This window comes from Juglans microcarpa x Juglans regia, chromosome 3D (assembly GCF_004785595.1).
Source record: "Juglans microcarpa x Juglans regia isolate MS1-56 chromosome 3D, Jm3101_v1.0, whole genome shotgun sequence".
In the NCBI taxonomy this organism is placed as follows: Eukaryota; Viridiplantae; Streptophyta; class Magnoliopsida; order Fagales; family Juglandaceae; genus Juglans; species Juglans microcarpa x Juglans regia.
Genome location: NC_054598.1, coordinates 8,944,670 through 8,967,090, shown reverse-complemented (window position 1 = coordinate 8,967,090; position 22,421 = coordinate 8,944,670). Strand labels below are relative to the sequence as shown.

At 32.8% G+C, this 22,421-nt stretch overlaps 2 protein-coding genes across 6 annotated transcripts; both read left to right on the top strand.

Moving 5' to 3' along the window:
* The first annotated feature begins 10,758 nt into the window (after positions 1–10,758).
* LOC121256261 (probable arabinosyltransferase ARAD1) lies at positions 10,759–14,018 on the top strand. Of its 5 annotated transcripts, none has more exons than XM_041156991.1 (4): positions 10,759–11,394; positions 12,592–12,888; positions 12,969–13,081; positions 13,454–13,686. In XM_041156991.1, exons 1-4 carry the CDS (start codon positions 10,909–10,911, stop codon positions 13,539–13,541), a joined length of 984 nt encoding a protein of 327 aa, XP_041012925.1. In that variant the 5' UTR covers positions 10,759–10,908; the 3' UTR covers positions 13,542–13,686. The 5 variants fall into 5 exon arrangements, with proteins under 5 accessions (XP_041012925.1, XP_041012926.1, XP_041012924.1 ...); XM_041156992.1 differs by having other exon boundaries at positions 13,500–13,668; XM_041156990.1 differs by having other exon boundaries at positions 10,760–11,394; positions 12,592–12,702; positions 12,969–13,064; positions 13,454–14,018.
* A 3,679-nt stretch (positions 14,019–17,697) lies between these two features.
* On the top strand, positions 17,698–21,425 carry LOC121256124 (flavonoid 3',5'-methyltransferase-like). The gene is made up of 5 exons (XM_041156775.1): positions 17,698–17,851; positions 18,291–18,376; positions 18,470–18,614; positions 19,881–20,012; positions 20,897–21,425. The coding sequence occupies exons 1-5, from the start codon at positions 17,801–17,803 to the stop codon at positions 21,188–21,190; spliced, it is 708 nt and encodes a 235-aa protein (XP_041012709.1). The 5' UTR covers positions 17,698–17,800; the 3' UTR covers positions 21,191–21,425.
* The last annotated feature ends 996 nt before the right edge of the window (positions 21,426–22,421 follow it).

Here is a 22,421-nt window from a genome sequence, read left to right as displayed (position 1 = left end):
CATACAGATTGCAATCGATGTAAAATTTTTTTGAACTTGGTCTGTCTCTAAATTTTTTTCTCTATAGATCATGCTTAGATTTGAGTCGCGCCATTTTTTTATTTCCCTGTGATCTACAGATCTTCAAATCGGAGTCGATGTTCATTTTTTTCTCATATTTTTTCTCTTAAATTTTTTTCTTCCTACAAATCCGAGTCGTTTCTGATTTTTTTTTTTCTCTATAGATATGAACATATCTTCTTAGAGCACTCCTAATAAATTTTTCATCATATCCTTTAAAATACATCACCAAAACTTACATTTTCTATTTTACATACTAACTTTTATAATATATCATACATCAGCTTATTTATTTTTTCTTCATATCATTTAAATATTATACTTTTTAATCTTTTTTATTCATTTCAAATATTTTCTCTAACTACCAATGATATCTTCATATATTTTAATATTTACAATATCTTTTCATATACAATGTCATATAATTATATTTTATTTTAAATTAATCTAAATTTACAATGTCATGGTATATACCTACAACTACGCACACCACCAACATACATTTTGGTTTGCTATTGCACCCTAGAAAATAATCTCTTTTCTCAATACATATGATCCCAGTTCCCCGTACACACTCTGCACTACCATGTTCCGAAAGTCTACTTTCTAGTTTATGCAGTGAAAGAAAGGAACTTGAGGCTGAAACGGAAATAAAGTTTACTTTTTAGTTTCTACAGCGAAAGAAAAAAGTAGAAGGTAAGAGAGAGAAATGAATAAAAAATTTATACATTTGTGAACAATATCTACTAAATATAGCAGTGGTACTGTAGCAAACTATATTTTAAAGATGAAATCTATAATCCATTAGAGGGATATTTTAAGTTCTTTCCTTTAAATTTTACAAAAAGTTTGGTTTTACAAGAGCCATTGGGAGTGCTCTTATAGATTTGAGTGGTGTCATTTTTTTTACTTTTTCGTTGATCTCTAATATTTTTTATTGCTTTCGTTTTCTCTGTTCTCTCACTCTTTTTTAATTTTTTTTCCCTTCCATCGCGCATCTGTAGGTAAATGAACAGACGTTGTTCATTCCTATAGATCTAAGTTGATGTAGAAATTTAGGGAAAGAGTATGGTTCCTGTGTACAGAGCAAATAATTGAAATATTTTTATGTAGTGCTTAAATCTTTTTCTTCCTATACAGATATAACATCATGTACATTTTTTTTAAGTCGGTTTATTTCTGAATTTTTTTTCTTTATAGATTTGAACAAATCTCTATATATTTGAAGAGATTGTATTCAGATTTGAGTGGTGTTATTCTTTTTTACCTTTTCGTTGATCTATAAATTTTTTTCACACTCGTTTTCTATGTTCTTTCATTCTTTTGTCTTATTTTCTTCCATCGTCTATTTGTAAGTAAATTAACAAAGAAGTGGAATTTTTTTCTTATTGTGCGTAAATTTTTTTTTAACCTTTCACTCTGATCTTCTCTATTTTTTCTTTCTTTTGTTTGTTCTCTATTTTTCTATTGTTTTGTTTCTTATAAATCTCAACAAATCTATATGTTTGTAGATATCTTGTTCAGATTTGATTGTTATTTTTTTAGCCTCATGGTTGATCTTTATTTTTTGTTTCTCTTTGACCTTTGTTTTGTTTTTTTGTTTTTATTGTGAATCTGCAGATAAATGAATGGATATTGTTCATTTCTATTGTTTTTTTCCTATAGATCTCAACACATATTCACATATTTGAAGAGATCGTATGCATATATCAATTTTGTTATTTTCTTATATCATTTTTGTTGGCTGTGATATGAAATTTTGCAGAACCTGTGTGTTTGTAAAGTTGTGATTTTTTTTTTTTTATTTTGTAAATCTTTGGATCTGTTATTTATTTATTAGATTTTTTATTATTTTAAAGTCCGGTTTGTATTCACAACCTATCTCAATTCATCTTAACTCATCTTCGAATCCAAACGATACCTAAATCTAAGATGTTATTATATGAGATATTAATAAGTCGAAGTGTAAAATATTTGGCAACTCTGTATAGACACATTATTTTTAATTGCAATTTGTCACGTATATTGGGTCTGAAACTATCGACGTTCAAAATATTTAGCCACTGTGTTTAGATGCAATTTTTTTTTTTTTTTTTTGTGTGGCTATAATTTCAAGTTTTTATGTTATTATTTATAGTTGTATTTTTATTTGTAGATGCAAAATATTTGTAGGTTTAATTGTCTGACATGTTAATATTATTTGTAGTTTTTATGTTATTAAAATTTACGTTATAATTTTATAGGTTTTAAGTATTGGGTCTGAAATTATTCAAGCTAAAATTTTTTAACAAATCTGTTCAGGTCCATTTTTTTTTAGTTTGTAATTTAATTTTTTTTAACGTGTATGTGTATGTAGTAGTTGATGAAAGCATGAAAAAATTCATATTTAATTGAGCACAAAAGCATACGAAGTTAATTATATTTCACGAGAGCATAGAAAATCTCATATTTAATTGAGAAAACGAAAGCATACTGAGTTGATTCCAAATTCACAAATGAAAAAGCAGATCTCACAAATAATTTAGAACCCAGAAGCGAAGAAATAGACTTGAGTAAGTTAAACGAAAGAACTGAAGTTTATCAGATAGTAAACGGTAGGAAATAAAGAAGATGCCAATCACTTTTATACTAAGGTTAATTACATTTTGTCCCATCGAGTTTTTCCTCAGTTTACAATGTACTTTCGAAACTAATAATCGTATTAAAGTGGACTTTCGAACTTTCAAAACTTTCTAATTCTCCATTCCGTCTATCAGCAATATCAAATCTAACGAAAATTCTCTACAAAAATGTAATTTTTATCTAATTTATTATCATTGATTATATAAAATATAAAATAATATATGCTATCAATTAATAATAAATCATTAATCATTAATTATTACCATATGTAAAATTATTTTATACCTAAATTGCAAGCAAGTATGAATAATCTATGTACACAATAAAATTATTTGATATTGATTAACTATATATAAATTAATAAAAAAATTATTTAATGATTTATAATTTATTATTAATTGAAAACATATATTATTTTATATTTTATATAGTCAATGATAATAAATTAGATAAAAAATATATTTTCACAATGAATGCTATGTACATGAGCAGCACATGCAGTGAATTTTTGTTAGATTTAACATTACTAGTAGACGGAAATGGGGGATTGGAAAGTTTTGAAGTTCGAGGGTCTATTTTGATGCAATTATTAATTTTAAAAATATTATGAATTGAGTGAAAGTTCGAGAGCATAAAGTGTAATTAATCCTTTATATTAGGCCTCAAGTAGTGAAAGCCGTTTTAAAAAAATTAAAAATCAATAAGAAGCAGCAAAAAAAAATTGATTTTTGAGAATAACTTCAAACAAGTGTATCCGTTATTCTCCATACAACAGCAACCAACAGTAGCATGTCATGTAAGATTAAAGATATACATCTTTCCAATGAGGGGTGCATTGGAGTGAGAAAAAAAAAAAAAAAAAGATAATATTACTCGTATCATTCTACTTTACCACTCCATTTTACATTTTTTAATTTTTTTTTATCTAATGATTAAAAAAGTGTTTTTTAATAATATTATAATTTTTTTTTATATTTTTTAAAAAATATTTAAAAGTATTAAAAAATACGAATATAAACAAAAAAAAAAAAAATTTATAAAACTAACGGTAGCTGCCAGCGATAGGCTGTAGCTGAGAGCGGTCACTGTAGCTAAACAAAAAAAACCCCAAGGATCTGTCGAAACCGAAACTCACCAGTCACCCCCCCTCTCTCACCTTCCCTCTCCTTCCCACATTCACGAACCTAGCCCCACCCCCCCCCCCCCCCCCCTCTCTCTCTCTCCCTTCAATTTACAGTTCATCGAATCAGGATGATGAAGGCAAAGATTTCGAGTTTTATTTTGACTTTAAGCATTTAAAAGATGCAGCATCTGTGCTGGACCATGGTCAGTTTTGGTCATATTGGCATAAATGGTAGAAGAAAGATGGTTGGTCAGATTGGAGTAATCACCTACAAAAGAAAGATGGGTTGTTTACCTTGCCTTTGCCTAATCTGGGGGCGATTTTCCCTCCTCTTCTTACTTCTAAAAAAGAAAACAAAAATTTGTATTTGGACCCAGCTTCAGAAAATCATCTCAGATTTATTCATTGGACAACTTATTTATGGATTTGCGAGGACAGGACAGATACAAGAAAACAAAAATCTGTATTTGGACCCAGTACAAGACAGATACAAGATCAGTTCGTCTTTGGACAGATCAGATTGGAGTAATCGCCTACAAAAGATAACTTGTATAATCGCCAGCAAAAGAGTTGTATTTTTATACCATGTGATTTGCAGAAGTTGCAGGGTATGGTGCGATGGTCTGGTTTGCGTTGGAAAGGTTGCTCCTCCACCGACGTGCGGCGTGCGTTTGAAAACTCAAAGTTCATCCAAAGAATTTGACCTCGTTGCAGTTCACCTGTTTCTATGGTGCGGCCAAGTTCATCCTGAGACCATGTACTCAGCTGATGTGTCATTTTACTATTGGTCTCCAATAAGTGATATACCGGTCCAAAGAGGAATTGTTGATTTTATCACCTCTTGCACCTAGTTTTTTATACGAAGCGGCAAAAAAGAAATGATTTTATACTTAAAACCACCGCTTCTATTCGATTAGAGCTGCAAGAGAATGCTACACAACTTTTCCAAACTTTACACATTATATTTTTTAAAATTTTTAATTTTTTTTTGAGTTTATTTTTTTAAACTAATTTAATTTTTCTATTAATTATTTATATATTAAATATTTGATAATGGAAAAAAATAATAAAAATTAAAAAAAATGTAATGTGTGGAAATTGTATGAATAATAAGAAGTTGCGTAGATTTAAAAAAAAAAAAAAAGTGATTTTATACTTAAAACCACTCGGTGCCAGCAGTGATAAAAAGATAACTGGAAAAGAAATAGGCAGAATTGGAAACCAGAATGTAGGGGAAGTCAAGGACAGATCGGAAAAATGAATTGTTAATGAAGGGCAAAATTGAAAAGAAAAATATTTTACAACAGCTGCGTAGATCCATAAACCAGAACGTTGGAGAAGTAAAGACAAAGCAGGAAAAAGAATAGTTAATGGAGGGCAAAATCGAAAAAAAATGTTTGACAACATTCGCACTTATATACGTAGTAGATATACTAGTGCAGGAGCAACGTGCTAAGCACGTTTGCCTAGTTTAGTGAAATGATTATTTGTGAAAAAGCGGCTAACTGAAGATTCAAGATGAAAGAAAATACCTCCTTTCACGGGTAACATCCCAAATCAATTGAATTCTACATCTACTTGCTTGAATTTTTGTATGGTATATTTTGTGTTTTTAATTCAAATGCTCAAATTTGCCAATTCATTATTTATTTTGTTTTTATGGTGCAAATAGGTATGGAATCTGCACGAGAATGGCATGCATTTGGACTTGGTTGACAAAACCTTAGACCCAAACAATTATGCAGCAGCAGAAGTGAAAAAAATAATAGAGATCACTCTGATGTGTACTCAGTCATCAGCTATACAGACGCCCTCAATGTCTGAAATAGTTGTTTTACTGAAAAGCAGGGGGTCAACAGAGAACCCGCCACCAGCTAAGCCAGCCTACGTTGATTCTGATAAGAAAATCCAGGGAGACATCCATTTCAACCGCATCCTCCAAGTCTAATGCCACTACTTCTTTCTCTCAGTTCTCAGGTCGCTAATGTATATGGATGTCTGAAATTCTCAAGTGCGACTTCTATGTTTAAACTTTATTAGTATTCCTTGTTTACAGTGTGTGTGTGTGTGTGTATAAACTCTTGTGCGTTGGACATGGCCTTGTGAAAATAAAGGGGGTTTTTTTTTTATATATATATATGTAAAAAAAATTAAAGGGGTTACATAATCACATAGCAAACTAAACACAGTACCAAATCGTTCAAAACTGATGGAATTGTTACGTATATATACATATCTACAACCTAAGAAATCAAAAGGCTGAAATAAACCTTTGAATCTTTCCTTGTGCTTGCTCTCTCTTCTGGTCCATCTAAATCACCTATTGTCATGAAATTCCTGTGAGCCACAAAGGCATGCCGGCATCATAAGTCAGGAGTACCAAACACAATCAGGGGAAATGCACTTGGGTAGTAGATGGGTAGTAATAGGGTAGTAACCCTATCACTACCCTTTTACATATCATATAGCAACTATCATGGAAAGTATGGGAATTTGAATAAGACCTACAAAGACACTGTCAGAAATCTTAGGTTGAACTGACACAGTTGGAGTGAAAAGCAGCCTGAATGCATATACATACTTGAAGTATATCCTTGACGACCTTCCGAACAAGCTTTTGCTGCTTTAATAGTAAAATTCAATTCTGGCTCGCATTTGATGTGCCTGCACATACAGATATTAACTTAACAGATGGAACAAGACCCAAAAAAAAAAAAAAAAAAAAGAGGACAGGAATAGTATCTAAAACTTGGACTACTCAGAGCACCAAAGATGACCCAGGATTACGGCAATTAACTGCAGGATCATAGGTAAAGAGGTCTACAAAAATGCAAATGGAGAACTTGAAAGCAACAAGGCATGGGAAGTATATTTTCATGGGGATCACCTATAGTAGTTATTTCAATAAAAGTGCATGGCAACAAAACCTTTGTACACATAATATATACAAAAAAAAATAACCCCATCAATAATTAAAAGAACAAATTCCATAAATTTAGAAATATTAGAAAAATGAGAGAGATTATGCACCTTTAACATGTATAAAGTGACTTGACCAGCAAAGTGTTTAGCTTTATCCATATGATCTTCTACAATTCAAATTGCTTAGACATCTATTGAACTGCTCTATAGTAAGCTAAATTTTCTCCTTTTTTTTTTCTATTAAATTATCATGGTAAGTTACCTGAACCTAAATCCACCTCGCACCCTCTTCTTCCAGGTAACTATGATTAATGAGAATGTCTAACCAATAAACATCTCGTCGCCAATTAAGGGCTCAAAGGAACAACAGAATTAAAATGAGGATATACTAACCGCCAAACATGTGACAATCCCAAAAACACCAACTTCATTTTATGAAATGAAAGTTCCACACCCTCAACCATTCTGCTATTCCTTTCCTTCCAAAGTAAAAATAAATATCATTGGGTATCTATTTGCCATTCTACTCAATTGATAAAACAAATATTAGTAAACACCACTCTCAATCTACATTAAAACCAAAGTACTAATCTGAAACTAAAAAAGAAAAAAAAAGTTGAAAAACTCATGCTTTTACCCGTCAAAACTCACTACCCATCTGATAAAAAGAACAGAAAATAAAACATATATTTTTCCCAACTATTCAACATCCAGCTGAAAGGTCAAATCTTGTTCATAAACAAAATCCCAACTATTAAAAGAATCCAAACAATGGATCAAAGAATCCATTTAAAAACATAAAAAAAAAAATTAATTTTAATACAAGAAAATATAATTTCGAAACCACAAAAAGCCTAAAAAAATTAAAAAGAATGAGAAATACAGGACAGATTGAACCTTTTAGAAGCAATGTTTCGCGAACTGAAATCCATGACAGAGATAAAGTAGTGCCCAGAAGGAGAAAATAAGAGCAATACAGAGAAGAAAGCGCAGAAACTTTCGGAACAACCATTATTCCCACTAAAGTTACATGTTTCAATTCTATTAATCAACTCGGCTCTTGGTTCATTTAATTCCTGAGAACCAAGAAATAACTGTTATTAGCAAGCTATAGCTATTTGAAGACCCTATTTGGCTGCAGAGAATATCAGGAACACAGATAATAGAAACAACAAATAGAAATGCCCGAGAACCAAGGAAATTAGAAAAATGTAATTTCTGTAAATACAGAAACAAGAAAAATTACAAAAAAAAATAAAAATAAAAACTTTAGATCTGAAATAATCTTACATTCAAATTTGAAGAAGCAAAAAAAAAAAAAAAAACTCAGATCAGAAGAAGAAAAAAAAAAAGGAACTCCACCTTTCCCATGAAGAACAACCGTGTTCTTCGTTGGCTGACCTAGGCTGCATTTTTCTTCATTTTCTTTGAGACCAAACATGGAAAACGTATGTAGAGAGGAGATTTGAGAGACACAGTTGAAGAATCGTGAGAACAGAGAGAGAGAGGCCTCTGGTTTCGGACGAAAAATAGAATACAAAAGAGAGAGGTGTGAGAGAGTGAGTTTGAGGAGGGTTGAGAGAGAGAGAGAGAGAGCGAGAGATAGGCATTGTGGCTGGGTCTGATGGCTTCGATGGTTTGGGGGGTTAGGTCTGGCGACGCTGCTCCTGTGGGTGGCAATGTTGGTGGCTGGAGGAGACGCATGACGTTGCTAGCGGCTACTGAGAGTGAGAGAGAGTAGGTCTGAAGGGGGAGAATATACAGAGGATTGAGAGAGAGCGAGATAGTGGGAGGGGGAGAAGCTTCGAGAGAATGGGAGCAAGACTTCCGTTTGATAGCCGTTAAAACAAGAATCTCGTCCGTTAAAACAAGAATTTCCGTTCACTTGTCGTTTGATAGACACTTATATAATAGTAATAGATATATTTATCTGTACAATTAAAAATGATAAGTATTAAATTAAAAGTAACGTTAGCCCCGCGAATATTTACAACTTGTTTAAGATAATATTATTTTGACTTAGGATAATTTGTAATTCTCATTTCATCATTTTTTGATTATTCAATGTTGAGGTATTGTTTAAGAATAATGTCAGTATGCTCTCTCATTTGTCTCTTCATTCTGATCACTATTTATGAATTTAATTTTTTTAAGAAATTTTTTTGGTTACTAATTAAGGAAGTGACTATTAGTGTATTAGTATTTTTTTTATTTTTTAAAAATGTTTAAAATTATTTTAAAATATTCTTGAACTAAAAAGCAAAAAAGAAAAAGAAAAATGCAATTTGCACTAAAGTACACCAAGTAGGATTGTACAAGAAACCGGAGAATCGACCCAAACTTGCCGCCGGAGCTCGAAACTGGTGTAGAACCGGTCGCCGAGCGGTTGGATTTGCCAAAAATCGATGTCCAGCGGTTCAATCCCAATTTGATCCTAGGCCGGACCGTTGAACCGACCGAACTAATAAAATGTTTTTTTTTAAAAAAATTATACATATATAAAACGATGCCATTTCACTTAAGTAAGTGAAACAACGTCATTTTATGACTCAGTGTTTTAAAAAAAATATAAAGCAAACGGCGGGTGCCGTTTCCCTCTAGGGTTTTAAATCCTACAACCTCTCTTTCTTCTTCCTCGTTTCTCCTTCTTCTTTTTCACTTTTTAGTTCTCATGCCGCCCCCTCCTCTCTCTCTCTTCACAGTTCACGCACCTCGCGGTGTCTTCTCTCTCTCTGACACCAAGGCTTCGCAGTTCGCAGTGGCAGGGTCACCTTCATTGCACCCAAAGACGTCGACGAATCGACCGTAGTTAAGCCGAGACCGATATCGATGGTTTTCTCCTCCTTCACTGGTCAGTTTCGGTCGAGATTTTCATCATTTTAAGAGATTGGCGTGGTTTCAATTTTAGACCAAAACCGCACTAATACCTTCAGTTTTTACCCCTAACACTAAGTAGACAAATTGAAAAGATATAGTAGCATTACCCATTAATAAGTATTAAAAGATAACTTCAAATCAAATTCTTAATTTAATATTTCTCTCCGTGAATAAGTAATAAAAATCTTCAAAAGTTTCAATAGATATGGATACTTTTCAAAAAATGATAATAACGTGATTTCTATGAACCCTACGAATTCGGCCACTAAGGTGATCATGCTGAAGTTATGACACGAAAATGTGGGATGTTGGGATACCCAATATTTCAATAATGGCCGGCTGGTTTTGTTTTTTTTTTTAAATTGAGATGAATTGAGAATGAAGTTAAAAAAATTAAATAAAATATTATTAGAATATATTTTTTAATATTATTTTTATTTTAAAATTTTAAAAAATTAAATTATTTATTTTATTTTATATAAAAATTTAAAAAAATTATTACAATGAAATGATTGAATTTTAATTTTAGTCTGAAAACTAGTGAATGCATGCATCTAATGTGATAAGATATAAATTGCGACACGGTTTAATGAGATCCAAATTCCAAGTAAGATAACCCGATTGAAAAGCATATGTGACAACCAATAAATCAGATGGACGTGTCACGTATGCATGATGGAGCACAGCAATTGCAACCTATTCTTCATCGACACCGACAAACACAAACCTTGTATCATTTTTTAGTTGTGTTGGTTCTTATACCGAATTCAATTCATTTTAATTAATTTTAAATTAATTTTTGATGAGATTTTTTATTTTTTTATAAAAAAAAATTAAATTTATTTCAATCTAAAAATATTAAATTCATTTCAATAAAATATATAAAATATTACTATTATTCACATCTCAATTCATCCAAACATAACATTAATCATTTAAAATACAAGTACATATATATATTTACCAATTGAGTAATGATACTTACATAATATATTTTATAATACATATTTTAAAGTGGAAATATTTTTATAAAATTATGTTATTTTTATAAATTATTTTATTAAATTTATTTTTATTTTAAAATATAATTATATAACATATCGTGAAAAGTTTTGTCATTTTTCTTACGAATTTGGTACAACTCGAAGGCAGTGGTCGTGGAAGAGTGGGGAACATGTTCACAAATGACAAAAACGCTGCGTTCCTCCTCTTCGTCACTTTGTCTCTTTGACAGACCGAGATAACATGTACGATAACGATGGTTAGTGCAGATACACCAACGCCAAGTCGTAACATCTCCGATAATGTACGGAAAACCCACGCTTTCTCTCGTTTTCGTTCTCCTCATCGTCCTCCTCCTGATCTCGTACTCTATCTTAATGGGGACCGTCGATTTCAGATCCTACTTCTTTCCTATGCTGCAGCCACCCGCGACTGCGCACCCCCTATGTGCAACCAACCCGCCTCTCGGGGTCTACATGTACGATCTCCCGCGCCGGTTCAACGTGGGCATGCTAAACCTCCGGAACCTGGAACAGACCCCAGTGACGGACCGAAACTGGCCGCCGTGGCCCAAGAACTCGGGCCTGAAGAGGCAGCACAGCGTGGAGTACTGGATGATGGGCTCGCTTTTGTATGAAGGAGACGGTGCGGAGGAGAGAGACGCGGTTAGGGTTTCGGATCCAGAAATGGCTGACATATTCTTCGTGCCGTTTTTCTCTTCGTTGAGCTTCAATACCCACGGGCATGTAATGACGGATCCTGAGACCGAGATTGATCACCAGTTGCAGGTAGGTGATCGGTTTGACTGTGGTTGTTTTTTTTGTTTGGGTTAATTTTGTGTGTTATTTAGTTCTTTTTTGCTGTTTATGCACGCACATATTTTACTTTTGGAGAATTGGGAAAACGGGCATTGAATGTTGTCGTTAATGGCATTGAATTGGGTGCTTTTGCTTAGTTTTTGAGCGGGTCTTTAACAATATATTGTCCTTCTTATCATGTACCAAAATAAAGGGAAAAGGGAAAAAGAAACCTATTTAGTATAACCACAGTTGAATAATTTGGTTGAATATTTTCTTGTTCATATTTTCTTTTGGATGAATCAAGGTTGATTGTAAAACTCTTATACATCCTTTACTCAGTTTGCTTAAGAACTGATTGGGCCGTAGGCGAACAAGTAAATCTCTTGGACAAGGAGTAAAATTGCTAACTTTCAGAGCCATTTTACTTTCGGATGATAGAAGTAGCATCTGGACAATTGGATTTCTTCTTTCGAGTCATTTAATTGAACTGGCATACAAAGCAGTTGTGCGGGATTGGGAACGCTCGGGTTGTAGCCTATGGTAGATGGGATGGTGTGATGAGTGATGCATTTGATTCTGGACATGCAGAGGTTTTGCAATTGTGCTGTTGATTTGCCTTGTGTTTAGTTGGAAGTTTCATTGGTGGCCTTCTGTGATGATCATCACAAAGAGGGTGGAGATCGAATGATTTTAGTTCTTTCGGCAGTCACCTTTCAAAAGCTTACCGAGATTTTCTTTGACTATATACTAGAAAATTATGCTTGGTTCAGTTGATTGGCTTTTTCAGCAATTGTTTGATAGTTCATCAGTTATAGGTCTGTTATGACCAGTTGCTTAGCCCTTGTGTTAGTTTAATTATCGGGTTTTACCTATAATTATTTTATGTAATACTGCACATTTTAATTGAATATCTCGATTTGTCCGTTATCTTAAGTTCTTCCTGTGATACTCTCTTTTCCACATCAATGTTCCTAACAGCAGTGCATCTATCGATATCACCATTGCGGATTTTTGAAATCATAATAGCCTCTTTTGACTCAATTGGTAGAGGTTAAATTATTGAATCATTCAATACTCTTTAGTTTTAAGGGAAACGGAGATTAAAAAAAAAATCAATTGCTACACCTTTTTTGAACTTATATGTATTTTTGTTTACAGTTCAGTATGGGTTGCTTCTGATTTCAGATTGATTTACTGAAATTCTTGCGGCAATCCAAGTACTGGCAGCAATCTGGAGGCGGAGACCATGTAATTCCTATGACACATCCCAATGCATTCAGATTTCTACGAGAACAGGTAAATGCATCTATTCAGATTGTTGTAGATTTTGGACGCCACCCTAGAACCATGTCAAACATAAGCAAAGATGTGGTGGCCCCGTACGTGCACATTGTGGATTCGTTTACCGATGATGACTCTACAGATCCATTTGAATCCCGTACCACACTTCTTTTCTTCCATGGGAGGACATTCCGGAAAGATGTGCGTCCATTTGAATCTTGTTACATCCTTAAATTTTACGAATAAACCATTCAATTAGTGTGGGTCTTGTTATGCTGCAGGAAGGCATTGTTCGTGTTAAATTGGTAAAGATATTAGCTGCTTATGATGATGTTCACTACGAGCGGAGTGTTGCCACAGATGAAAATATAAAAGTGGTATGTAGTACTAGCCTGTGAGTTTTTTTTTTTTTTTTTTTTGTCATAGAATCTGGATATTGCATCCTATTTCTACCCGTAAGAGAGCACTAATTATAATTCTTCTTCTTCCTCGCCAGCCATTGCATCTTAATTATGGCATAGGGATGTAGTGATCTTGTCAAAAGAAAATTTTAAGTGCATCGTAATCATCAATATATTCATCTTCATGATACATGGCTTAGTTTGTTAGTTAGAAATGTGAATATATAGATACATGTTGCTACATGGAACACTCAACGTCGCACCATGGTTGTGGCGTATAGTCTCTTATCTTCACCATGGCTATTCCTCTTTGCATTTGTATACTTTCCCCTCTTTCTCATTTCTTTCTTCTTATGTTATACCAGTCTTCGCAAGGAATGCGTTTGTCAAAGTTCTGTCTGCATCCTGCAGGAGATACGCCTTCTTCCTGTCGCCTGTTTGATGCCATTGTGAGCCACTGTGTTCCTGTCATAGTGAGTGATCAGATTGAGCTCCCATTTGAGGATGAAATTGACTATGCCCAATTCTCAATATTCTTCTCTTTCGAGGAGGCATTAAAACCTGGTTACATGGTTAATGAGCTACGGAATTTTCCAAAAGAGAAATGGATTGAAATGTGGAAGCAGCTTAAGAAAATCTCTCATCATTATGAATTCCAGTATCCCCCAAGAAAAGAAGATGCTGTCAATATGCTATGGAGGCAGGTTAAACACAAGCTTCCTGGGGTCAAACTTGCTGTACATAGAAGCCGGAGGTTGAAAGTTCCGGACTGGTGGCGGAGGAGAAGATGATTTTTCAAGTTTTGTGATTTTGTATATTTATACTCACTTCATCATTCATAGGGACAACCCTTCATTAAAGGGAAATAATCAAAGCTAGTTACAAGCCACAATTGTCAGTTAAATCCAAAGGTTGCTGATATTGTTTTTTATCTTATCGTTTGGTTTTGGCTCTGTCTTCATTCTATATTGAATGACACCCTCCTCACTCTACAGTGACATATTTAGTTACATTCTTTGTTGCATTTTTTTTTTTTTTTAAATTTTGTGATGAAAAAAGAAATTGACGAACTTGGGTTGGCGCTAGTGTTTGACTTTCAATAGTGCAATGTGTGAGTTCTTAATAATGTAATTACAGAGATTGTTTATACACTTTCAGGCTCTGATGAGGTTGTTTCTTATTGGAACCGGAGAAGATCCTTTTGTCGTGGAGATAAATTATTGTCGACGTGATGGGATTGCGCGACTTGGATCAATGAATCAGAATTTGGGTCAACCCCCTGGCTCAACCCTTTTCCATTATGCTTGGGGAAAGATCCCAAAAAATAAGTTTCTTAGAGAATTAATAAGAAAAGCCTAAATACATGAAAGGCTTAAAGAAGAAGGAATGTCGCATTTAATGCAACCTAGGAATATTCAGGACAGTTCACACCGAGCATTAATGAAATAGTAGAAACTTAAGGAAGAACGCTCGTTGCATTCAAATGCAGAGGATAAAGTTTGGAGAGAAAGACACGCCACATTAATGAGAAATGAGGAACTCAGAGAAGAAAGTATGTATCATTAAATGCAGTATAGAGCTCAGACTACACACAGCGAACCCAAATGCTTTATAGCTCAACAAGTAGGCGGCATAAGCATATGTTCTCATACAAAGTAACACCCCACTACCCTGGAGACCAGGTCGACAAGTATAAATAGACACCACCTGCAACCAACAAAGAGGTCAACATCTATACTTATCTTCATTATTATTTTCTCTTCATCTCCTACATCAAAACTGACTTAAGCATCAGAGGTACAACGAACCCTGAGGTCTCCCTTCTCCACTATGCAAGTGATAGCCCGAGCACTGTCTGCGTAAAGTTGCCCAAACTCGCGAAACACGACATCAATACCAACCAAACGAAGCACTAGAAATTGAATTTAGGGAAAGCCTATCGAAGGGGGTAATCCCGTAATGTTGGTATGAGAATTACTGAGTATTAATGAAATGGAAGGGGGCCAAGGGACCATGAAATTCCCTCCGCCACGGGTAATCCCGTAATGTTGGTATGAGAATTACTGAGTATTAATGAAATGGAAGGGGGCCAAGGGACCATGAAATTCCTTCCGCCGCAGGTAATCCCGTAATGTTGGTGTGAGAATTACTGAGTATTAATGAACATCAACAGACATATCTTGCTTTTAAAAAACAGGAGAACAATTTCTACAAATGCTGTATGTACGCATTAATCTACTGCCAAACAAATTAAGGCTTCACAAGCTAAGTTTAGGTTTTAAATACTACTATTTTTTTTTTCCGCAGAGAGGTGGAATTTGAGGCTATAATTAGGGGATGGCGCGGGTAGGGGTGCCACAACCATGTGTATAAGATGATGGGTTCAACAATCCAGAACATGAATTCTTATGCGCTATATTTGTATAGGGTTAGGTTAAAAGGAAGCTGCTTTGATAACAAGTTAAAAGAGTTCTGATCTAATTTCCAAGTGATTTCTTTAAGGGAAATGATATTCCCACGAATAAAGTATATCGATTAAGTTTTATTTTTTTTAATAGTTAAAGGAAATATTTTTTTTAATGAGTTTATGATTCTTTTTAAATGTTCAAGGAATTTAAAAAATATCTTAAAAAATTACACTATCAATAAATTTTTTTGATTCCCACTCTTAAGTCCCGTTTGAATAGTAGAATAAAATGAGATAAAATAATTTTAGATAAAAATTAAAAATTGAATAAAATATTATTTTTTAATATTATTATTATTTTGAGATTTAAAAAAATTAAATTATTTATTATATTTTTTATATAAATTTAAAAATATTATAATAATAAGATAAGTTGAATTAATTTTTTTTGAGCAATAAAGTTGAATTAATCTTAATCGATGTACAGTACCCCTTCTTTAGCAACCAAGCAAGAGCTGCCTTTCTAGACTTTGGCCAGTCTAAAAGTACGCACACAGTGAATTGCTAATAATTGTGCTTTCTAATACTGAGAATAATTATAATTATCGAAAAATGTTAAAAGAAATGTTTTCTTTAAAAATAGATTTTCTCAATTTGTTAAGGAGATTAAAAAGAGCTCTATTACTCTTATTAGAAAAGCATGGGGGACTATTAATCTTATAATAAACCATGCGTTTTTTACTCAAGAAAACATTATAATTCAATTGATTAAGTTGAAGGAATTTCATCCAAATCAATTTTGGGGGAAAATATTATCTCAAGGAGGGTTCGGCTTACCTCCAGTGCATCACTAACAAAGACATCTCTGCCTATTGTAATAACTAAGCATTGACACATGTATTTTTCCCAACAAACTCGAGTTTTAAAACTCTATTTTTCAAGCATCTGCCATAAGGAATATATATGTGTGTATATATATATAATGTACTATTTTATGAGCATAATTATAAAATATTATAAATATATAGTATAATTTATTAGAGTTATATATATAAGAGCCAAATATATAGTCATCTAGTCTTGTCTTCGTTTAATTGTATTTTGTAAAAATTGCGACTGCAAGAATAAATCTGTATTTTAAGTTGAGTAAAATATTCTAATATGTTATTTTATTTTTTAAAATTTATTAAACTCATTTTTTTTTAAGTGATAAACGAGTCAAGTCCATCGCTCCGCTTAATTTTTAGTCAATCCCGAGTTGAGTTTGAACATAAAAATATCTTATTCAAGTTGTGCTCAATGGCTGTGTTTGGATGTCAGGTTCAATTCAATTGAATTGAATTTTTTTATGAATAATAATGAATTGAGTAATGGAGGTAGTTATGTGGGATCAATTTAAATTAAGTTTAAAGTGTATTTAAATGTTAAAATGAGTTTAATATTTTTTTATAAAAAATTAAAAAAGATTGTGAATCTTACGTATAAAGATGTTTTAATTTGAAAAAGAATGTGAGTCCTACGTATAAAAAGATTTTAAATTGAGATAAATTTAATAATTTGAAAATTAAATATTTAGATATAAATTCAACTTAAAATTAAATTAAATTCAACTGAATTTAATAACCAAACGACAGCAAGTTTGGCCAGCCGCCAGCCATTACTCAACTCGAATTCAAATCAATTACAATACCACGTCCTGCTATTTTATATATATAATATATATATTTATATGTATTCTTTATTTAGGGTATTCTTGCAGGTGGGGGTTTTTTGCGATTTAATTTGTAATCAGGCATAGATAATTTGTTCAAGTTGTTGGTATATAGAAAAGTTAGGGCAGATACTTGAAAAATAGAGTTTTATGGCTGCGTTTGGATGTTGAATTGAGTTGAATTGAATTGAATTGAGATGATAAAATATTGTTAGAATATTATTTTTTAATATTATTATTATTTTAAAATTTGAAAAAGTTAAATTATTTATTATATTTTGTATTGAGATTTAAAAAAATTGTAATGATGAATTGAGATGAGTTGAGAGGAGTTTAAATTCCATACGTACCCTAAACTCATGAATTTGAATCTGTTAAAAAAGAATACATAGCTGAGTTATTAGAACAAGAGATGTCATGTTAATGATGGGCATAAGGTAAGCCGAACCCCTCAAGGAGAATCCTTAATTGTAAAGTGTGAGCGGGATGGAAAGACTAGACAATGGCCCACCTCAAACAGTGGCTTCGAATCTCGAGTTGCTATAAATAGAACTGCGGGTACAGAAGGAGCAGACGTGAAAAACTTCTTTAGAAATGGCAGCCAGCAGAGCAAAGACAATTCTCCAGAGCCAAGCCCTTCTAAAGGTTAGTTTTCCCATTCCGTTTGTTCAATTATGATAAACTAAAGAGAAATGCTTAGCTGCAAAGAAATTTTGGTTTAATTTTATAAAACCAAATTCACAAACTGATATGATTGTGATATAACGTTAGATCATAAAATTAACGCATGATATCAAACCATATTAAGATTTCTTTTTGTGATATCTATACTAAAACAACCCAAAACAGAAGCCAGTTTTTAAACTTTTCGTCTTTGTTTTCTTGCTTTTCTATGTTGTCTTACTATATTCAGGCAGAAATCTTATAAATTCAGGTGTAAATGTTATATCCTATGGTGTACCGATCTCAGTAGCAAGATTTAGATCCTTATGGTGTAAATTATGTTATTCATCTTTGTTTTGTTCCATATACATGGCCGGAATGCAACCGAAAATTGATGATGCATTTGGTATTTATTATACAGTACATTCTCGAAACAAGTGCATACCCCAGAGAGCCCGAGCATTTGAAGGAACTCAGAGAGGCCACGACCAAGAGATACTCATCTATGTAGGTTATTTCAGGCGTTTTTATATATGCATTTTAGTTTTCTCTGCATCTATATGATAGTTTGTAGCTTTGAGTTGTGTTCATATGTGGCAGGAGTGTGATGAATGTGCCTGTTGATGAAGGTCTATTCCTCTCGATGCTTCTTAAGATAATGAACGCCAAGAAGACATTAGAGATCGGAGTCTTTACTGGTTATTCTCTTCTTAGTACTGCTCTAGCTCTACCTGCTGATGGCAAGGTAATAATTAGTGTCAATGTTTTTCTAGTCCTGTTGGGCTCTCTTCCTTTTTTCTACCAACTTTCAACCCAATGAACCTTGCCAGAAGACCATGGTACAAGCGAGGTTGGGTTGTTGGCTCCAAATATGAGGTTCCTTTTTGACCTTTTTTGAGCAACATGAATACAGCCCAAGGTTACAGTCTACAGAGAACTGAATCAGGGATTCAGGGGCTTGGTCTCTGTTCTCGATGTTGTTTGACTATGGTTTGCAGTGAGAGGCAAGCTCTACGAGATTTTTTAGATGTTAAACTGAGTTGAGTTGAGTTGAATTGAATTGAAATAAAAATTGAAAATTAAATAAAATATTTTTAGAATATTAATTTTTAATATTATTATTATTTTAAGATTTGAAAAAGTTGAATTGTTTATTATATTTTGTATTGAAATTTGAAAAAATTATAATGATTAGATAAAATGAATTGAGATAGGTTTGAAATCCAAGCTTACACTTAGTTGTAGGGGTGTAACCGGTCCGGTCCGGTTTTAGACAAAATTTAGGACCAAACCGGTATGTACCGATTTTACATTTTTCAAAACCGATTATGCCCCAGTTATCCTCCTAAACCGGTATCTCCGGTTTTACCAGTTTCCGGTCCGGTCCGGTTTTTTTAAAATGTAAAAATATATAATAAAGTGTTACCTCTTATGATAAAATGTTATTACTAATTTAATATATATTTTTTATGTTTAAAGCATATGATCAATTAAATTTTTATCTTTAAGATTAAACTTTTATTTTATAAATTATAATAACATTATCATATATATAATTATATTAATAACATATAATCAAACAAATTACAAATGTTCATATTAAGATTAACGTTTCATGTTATAATTTATAAATTATAATATGAAATTATTTCATATATGATATATAATTATATATATTATATATAAAAATTTAATATATAATTATATATTATATATAAAACTTATATATATAATATTTTGTATAATATATAAAATTAATTTTTATATATTTTTTTTCAACCGGTCCGGTCCGGTCCCAGAAACTACGGAACCGAAACCGGACCAATTCCGGCCAATTTTCAAAATATAGGAACCGGTTTCGGACCGGACCGGTTCAAAAATCGGACCAACCAGTCCGGTCCGATTTACCGGTTTAAATTTACACACCTACTTAGTTGAATTATTGCAGTTGCTTTGTGCTCTGGATGTGTCTCCTGATAACATAAAGTTGCATTTTTTTTTTTCCTTTCAGATAATAGCTATTGATCCAAACAGGGAAGCATATGAGGTTGGATTGCCATGTATTCAGAAGGCTAGAGTGGAGCACAAGATTAACTTCATCCAATCAGACGCCTCGTCAGTTCTAAATGATCTAATTACCACCGTAAGATTCTAGCATTATGCATGACAAGATGATAGTTCAAGCAGACTTCCATGTATACAATTTAAACTTCTAACATACTTGATAATTTAATGTAGTATAAGAATAATGGGCATGCTTGTAAAAAAAGAGAGTTTTCGCCCACACCTTATACTTTATAGGGAGAGATAGAATATAAATTATACCGAGTAATGTTATACGTACACCAAGGATCATTCAAACAATGTAAAATCTGATATTTTTATTACCCTCGAATCATCCTTTATTTTTTCTTAAAAAAAAAACTCTCCATAATACAATAAAAGTGAAACGAGAGTATGGTATGTAGAACTCTCCAATTAAACTAGCTTTAACTTTTACAACAATTATTTATTTTAAAAAATACGAATTAAGGAAAGTCCTTCCTATGATTAAATCTCAATTACCTAAATGATCTCACAACAATACTTTAAATTTTAATCCAAATGCCCATAGGGTTCGAGCCTAGGCATTAGATAGGGGCAATAAAAAATTTCATCCACAAACTATCATAAATTTCACACTGAACTCTAAACGACAAGAAAGTTTTAACTCACCACCGAAAACAACTTTGTTGTTAGAATGTGTGGCTCATATCCAACAACCATGAACAAATATCATTAATAGTTTGTCTGAGTTTCTAACATCACAACATCCTCTTAATTATTATTATTATTATTAATTTTTGTGCAAACATTAACTACATTGACTTCATATATCTACATGCACGAACTTCTCACATTTCTTCCCCATGCAGTTCCAAGATTCTTGTTCCCTTAGGTTAAGTCCTTGTGTTAACTTCATAGCAATCAAACTAAACGCGAGTGTGTTGGGTTCATGCACACATTCTGACCTTTGATTAAAAGCAGGGCAAACACGAAGGGAGCTTTGATTTTGCATTTGTGGATGCCAACAAGGACGGGTACCTCAAGTATCACGAGCCGCTTCTTAAACTGGTTAAGATCGGTGGAGTAATTGCTTACGATAATACCTTATGGTATGGGACAGTGATCCTGTCTGACGATGATGAGATGGAAGACTTTTTGAGGAAAGACAGAAAACATATTGTGGAGTTTAACAACTTTCTAGCAATTGATCCTCGTATCGAAGCATCACTCGTTTCGATCGGTGATGGCCTTACTCTCTGCAGGCGTCTTTATTAGAGAAATCATCATCAAATTCTAAGTTGTTGATACATTAGTTTGGAGCTATGAAATAAATGCGTAGAACAAAGTCATTTTGAATGATCCTAGGAATGGGCATGACAATGTGGTTGCTCAATACTCGGATTGTACCACGCAAGTATGGTTCAATTTTCAAGTATGAAGAGAATAATGCTGCTAATTTCGTCGAATTTTCTAAAACAGATGGTCAATTATATATGCAATTGGTTAAGCACGATAGTCTTATAGTTCTTGCATGCTCCTATTTATGGGTAAACATAGACCAAATTACTCATCTACTCTCATTTGAGACAAGATTTCATTCATAGTGTTAATGCGTAAATTTACACAATAGATTAGAAGAGAGGAAATGATTATCTCCGGCCCACGATAGTGATTAGGGTGTCGATATGATGGTCTTTGTGTTCATCTATAAAATAAATAAGCAAATAAGCAAATAAGAATAGATAAAGAGAGATACAAAGATTTACATAGTTTGACATAAAAGCTTACATCCATGGGTTGTTTGGGGGCGAAATACACTATAATGGATAATTTTACAATCTCTCATGGCTCACATATCTTACAATAAAATAGAGAAATTTAGAGAAGATAATTTGGAATCGCTATGTGTAGTGGAGTTTGGCGTAAGAAGCTTCTGTCGAGAGCCTGTCTAGAGAGCTTGTGGAGAGTTCATCAGATTTGTGGGGGATCTCCTCTTTATATAGAGATATATTTCCTTAGAGTGATTAAGTCCAACTTACTTTGTGAAGTATTTTCCTTTTAGAAGTCTGAGTCTCTTTCTTTTTATGAGTCTGTGTGTCTTTCCTCTTAGAAGTCTGAATCAACTTATCTTATCTCTTTTTGACTTTATCTCTTAGCTTGATTTTTGGTCTTATCTCTAAACTAAATTATAGGCTACTAATTTAATCTCTACACATAAAAATTAATATTTATTCTACAAAAAAATATGAAAAACATATTTTAACAACTAACGTGGCTCGATATAACATGCTAGATAGTAGTTTTTTAATTTACAGTAGATCAATGTTATTAGGTCAAATTAAACCTGCAAATGATGAAAAGGTCTTGAAATGCCAGGTTTATCCTGCTCAAACTTTGATATTTTATTTATTTTTTATATTTACTTAAATGCACTCAAAACTCTCAACAAAACACAAGTTGATTTGCAGTTTCTCTCCAATATTTTCTCTCTACTAAAAGACCCAAC